General features: G+C 41.6%; 1 protein-coding gene across 1 annotated transcript; it reads left to right on the top strand.

Moving 5' to 3' along the window:
* Positions 1-2,664: 2,664 nt before the first annotated feature.
* LOC138597839 (homeobox protein MSX-2-like) lies at positions 2,665-4,125 on the top strand. Its single transcript, XM_069669359.1, has 2 exons — positions 2,665-2,968; positions 3,579-4,125. The coding sequence occupies exons 1-2, from the start codon at positions 2,665-2,667 to the stop codon at positions 4,001-4,003; spliced, it is 729 nt and encodes a 242-aa protein (XP_069525460.1). The 3' UTR covers positions 4,004-4,125.
* Positions 4,126-4,716: the final 591 nt, after the last annotated feature.

Here is a 4,716-nt window from a genome sequence, read left to right as displayed (position 1 = left end):
ATGATGCCTAATTGATCTCCTAAGGCCACACCCTCCCTCATTACACAAATGCACCTAGTATGCTTAAATCCAAAAGGCATTCAAGTTTATTCAGCTTGGAGTTGGAAAGTATTCATAAAAATGATGATAAGGTCAAAATACTCACTTGCCTAATAATTGTGCACGCAGTGTAGTTAAGTTTAGGTCAGCACTTCCGGTATGCTTTTTTAACAGTAAAAGCTCGATCTGGAATTCCCCTCGTTTGTACACAGTGCTTTTATTTTGAAGTGTTTCCCAGGCCGTTGTTGTTATTTTGTTGTTTACATTTTTGGCTCTGGAAGTACCATCACTCACTCACTCACTCAGTCAGTCAGGGCTGATCCTGGCAGTCAGCCAAAAATCAGCTTACATTACAGAACAGCTAACGTTAGCATTGAACTACTTTCTCGCTAACATTACTGTTTGCCACTGTTACAAGATACAACAGGAAAAGTGCACATTCTTAAGGAATGATGTTACCACAGTCTTATAAAAGATCTCAAATAACGGTTTTAGTTCCTCTTCTAGCCTCTTCGTGTCACACAATACACACCGCTAAAGTGCTTGAAACACAGTTTTGGATGTAGTTAGTTACTGCGTCTGTTCCAGTGAGTTCCATAATATCACATAAAGTTACTGATTAACCAGGACATTAACCAGGACTTAAAAGCAAGACAGTTAACGTTACAATGCAAGCTTGATTACATCAGTACATTTTACTTCACGGTAATATTTAATGTTTCTAAGATCTGTGCTAATACTTCAAATATAATATACGACTTCCCTATCAAATTGAATAATTGGAATGCTAATGTTTGCTGTTGTCTAACGTTAGCTAACAGGTTATCAAATGTGATTTTTTTTTTAACCTTCTGATATGGGCCCTTGTCCCTCCAGATTTTAACTATCCATCTTCTTCCTCCTTCAGCTGCTGATCAATAGTGAGGTGGTGAAACAATAATGATTTGCATTTTACATGGAGCGGTAAAATGTAATACTGTATGTTCTATCTGCACATCTGTGTTGATCACTGATTCACAGTAATTTCATACGGTATAACAGGATGTGATAATGAAATATACAAGGATGACATGTTGTTAATCGTTCATATTTTAATACGTTAAATAAAATGTCCTTATAAACAGTTTGATTGCTTTCTAACTTTACCACAACCATTAACCAACTTCAACCAACCACCTCGCTGTTTGTGACCCTGATTTAGTTTTATTTTAATGTGCAGCATACATTTACACCACGTGTTGCTGTAGGGAGCACACTGAAATGACACATGAGCCCCTCAATTGATTTGCATGAGAGCGAGCTCATGCTGTGTGAGCACTTTGCTTTGCCTCATATGGTGACTGATGATGTTGAGGCGCTGCAGAGTGAAGCCCCTGATGCCCCTGATGTAGTCCTGCTGATTACAGACGGCACACAGTCTCTGTGAGGGCTGATCACACTTCACTCACCTCACAGGTGGCCTTTGTGCGCGTGGGCATCTTTATATGAGAGAAAGAGACGACAACAGACACAAGAATATGTAGAAACTGGGAGCAGACTATAAGGCTTCTAATAATCTCTGCATGTGTCTCCTTGGTCAGGAAGGCAGAAAGGCATGATGTGTTTTCCGTACATTGCATGGCATTGCAGTGGGATGTTAAAGTCCATGTTTAGGAGGGCAAACACTGCTGCTTTTCCTCTCGTGATGTTTCCTAATACTCTGGAGCCCTGCAGGTTTGAGCTTCAAACAGGCAAGAGACGAAGCAGAGACTGGGAATAATCACAGCGGGCGCCACACACCTCAGGAAGGTAGCAATTTTCCGTCATTACTGTTAAATCCTGCTTAAAAGAACCGGATTCCACAGACCTAATTACAAGGTGTTAATAATAACAATGTAATGACAGTCATCTGAAGAGCCTGCCTTAAACCATAATCCATCTCTCAACTGACTCTGACGTTTAAGTGTGTGGTTGCTGCTCTGAGCACCATGATGCTCATCGATTACCATTGTGATTACTCCCACAAGTGGTGCGTCAGGTCCTTCGAGTTAGGGCTTGAATTATGGCGCTCTGTCAGCTTTTGTTAGGTGGAAATACAGCTCTTCAGATGTCACACTGATGCTTTTCTTCCTGCACAATCCTGCAGCCTGATTACAGGATGGAGTAGAGTTAAGCAGACAGAAGAGTTGACGGGTGTTTTTTTCACCACTGAATGCAGGATTTCATTAATTCAGGACATCAAGCGGGACTATTTCCTCTGATTTCAATGTCCAGAAAAGGTTTACAGATTAAATGTTATTCTGATAAAACTTATATGTGGGTTGTTTCCAAGTTAAAATCTTTCCCTGCGCAATTAAACCTAAATGAGGCTGACCTGCAGAATGGGGTGTGGCACCTTAAGGAGCGTTTCCCAAACATACCGTCCAATCAGAAGTCTTCCTAAAACCCCGGGATCGGGACTCACCATTGACTCTAAGTCCAGAGAACCTCCCGAAGTTTTTCGAGTCTCAATTTTCTCAACTCTCTTCGTCACCTTTCCTCAAAACTTCTCAGCGCGTGCACGGTGCATGTTTACACTCCGTGGTAAAGAGTTATGTGCTTTCCGGATTTAAATTAGACGAAACGCACGGATTTAAAAACAACAGCATGTCTTCCCCTGGCGACTGGAGAGACGAGTTTTCAACAGACGAGGATGCCAAAGAGCCGCGGCTGAAGACGCGCGCGGCGCAGGTGTGTCTGCCCTTCAGCGTGGAGGCGCTCATGTCGGACAGCAGGCCGCTCAGAGCGACGGACAGAAAGGAGGGAAAGAGTCACTCTGTGACCGAGCATCAGGCTCTAGGGCCGGATGAGTTCTCACAACACTTAATATCTATCAAATCAGAGCCAGCGGGACGAGGGCACTGTGGGTCTTGGACATCCAACCCCATGAATACGACGTCAACACCACCACGTAAGTGTCTTATAATATTTATTTTAACGGATACAGGGGTTAATAATGATTCATATGAACACTTTATGTCTGTGTGCTTTAAAATAATCCAATATAACCAATATAACATGTTTTAGATATTAGGGATGAGGTACATGAATCTGTTGGCAGTTGGCTCTGTAAGTGCATAACTTACAAACACAAGGAGAGATGGGAACAAACCTGATAAATATACATCAGTATACTAGTTAATTATGTTTTTAAATAAGTCTGTAAGAAGGTGGAGTAAACAATTAAAAAGTAAAGTCTCTTGTCATATTGTATCACTTTTTCCTCCTGTGATCTGACCATCACCTTAAAAAAAAAAATCTGTTTTTAATATTAATTAAAGTTCATCAGAAGGTTTGCTGTTTGCATTGATACATAATAAAAATCATTTTAAGAATCGGTCAACAAGGAATCTTAAGTACTTTTCTTAGATTCATTAATTATTACCAACCTCTCAAATATTTCTATGTCAATCAACTGATTCATCGACTCACATGTTTAAGACTGTATCCAGTTATTTTGGTATTAAATTGATTAAATAATATGTTATATTTTAACTGTACTTTTCCCCCATGTCTCTCAGGGCAGCTCAGTCCAGCAGTCTGCTCCTTGAGGAAGCACAAAACCAACCGTAAGCCTCGCACCCCCTTCACCACCACACAGCTCTTGGCCCTGGAGAGGAAGTTTCGTCAGAAGCAGTACCTGTCCATCGCAGAGCGGGCCGAGTTCTCCTCCGCCCTGACGCTGTCCGAGACCCAGGTCAAGATCTGGTTCCAAAACAGACGAGCTAAAGCCAAGAGGCTCCAGGAGGCCGAGGTGGAGAAACTCAAAATAGCAGCAGGTATCGGACCCAAAGCTTTATTCCACCCGGGCTTCTCGTCCTTCAATTTCCCCCTGCAGTCGGGGTCAGCAGCACTCTACGGACTGGGCTGCAGCCCCCTTCTACCTGCTGCACACCTGGCCATGTACGCCTCACAGGTCGGCCGCAGCCTGTTCCACCTCTCCTGAGAGGAGGCACTATTATACAAAGTGCTGTGGATCTGCAAGTGCGTCATTAAAGAAGCAAGAGTGTAGCATAAAGCTAAGCACCTTTACATAAGACTTGATTAAGGACTCTGAAGTGGAGCTGAACGTTCGTGATCCTCGTCTTTTGAGGAGAATTTATAAACAACTGTTTACTATTTGCTGAGACTCTGTTGAAGATCCTTGTTTACCGTTTGTCAGTGCGGATTCAGCAGGAGTCATTAATGATGAATGGATTATTGTTTAAGCCACTTTTATCAGAGTATTGTCAGAATACATTTATTGTACAGTTTTACTATATTTCACATCTGCAGGAACACAGGTTTGCACTTGGGGAAAAATTGGTGTCCTGATGTGCTCCATTTTTTTAATGTGAAAAACGTGAAAAATTATCGTCTGTAATGGTTTTGTTCATTTGTATTTCCTGAAGGTTTCCAGCTTTATTGTTTCCCTTTTGGCCTTGACTATGCAGGGACACTTTATTTTATCCTCCTCTGAATAATGAGAGGCTACATTTGGGGAGCGACATTTTGGTCCAGTGAAGTGCTCAACTAAAAGTCAGTGTTCTCAGATGAAGCCTATTTATAATGCCATTTAGACTCATTTATACCTGATTCATGTTTACATGTAAAGAGGTAACACTTATCTTTTTTTCACATTGCATTAAAAGTGCGAGCTAATCCTTTGTTTGTTTTTCT

The sequence above is a fragment of the Semicossyphus pulcher genome, unplaced genomic scaffold (genome assembly GCF_022749685.1).
Source record: "Semicossyphus pulcher isolate SPU_LCO1_2020_fin unplaced genomic scaffold, fSemPul1.0.p SCAF_2, whole genome shotgun sequence".
Taxonomy (NCBI): domain Eukaryota; kingdom Metazoa; phylum Chordata; class Actinopteri; order Labriformes; family Labridae; genus Semicossyphus; species Semicossyphus pulcher.
The sequence above is the reverse complement of the archived record's forward strand: the minus strand, read 5'-3'. Positions and strand labels throughout refer to the sequence as shown.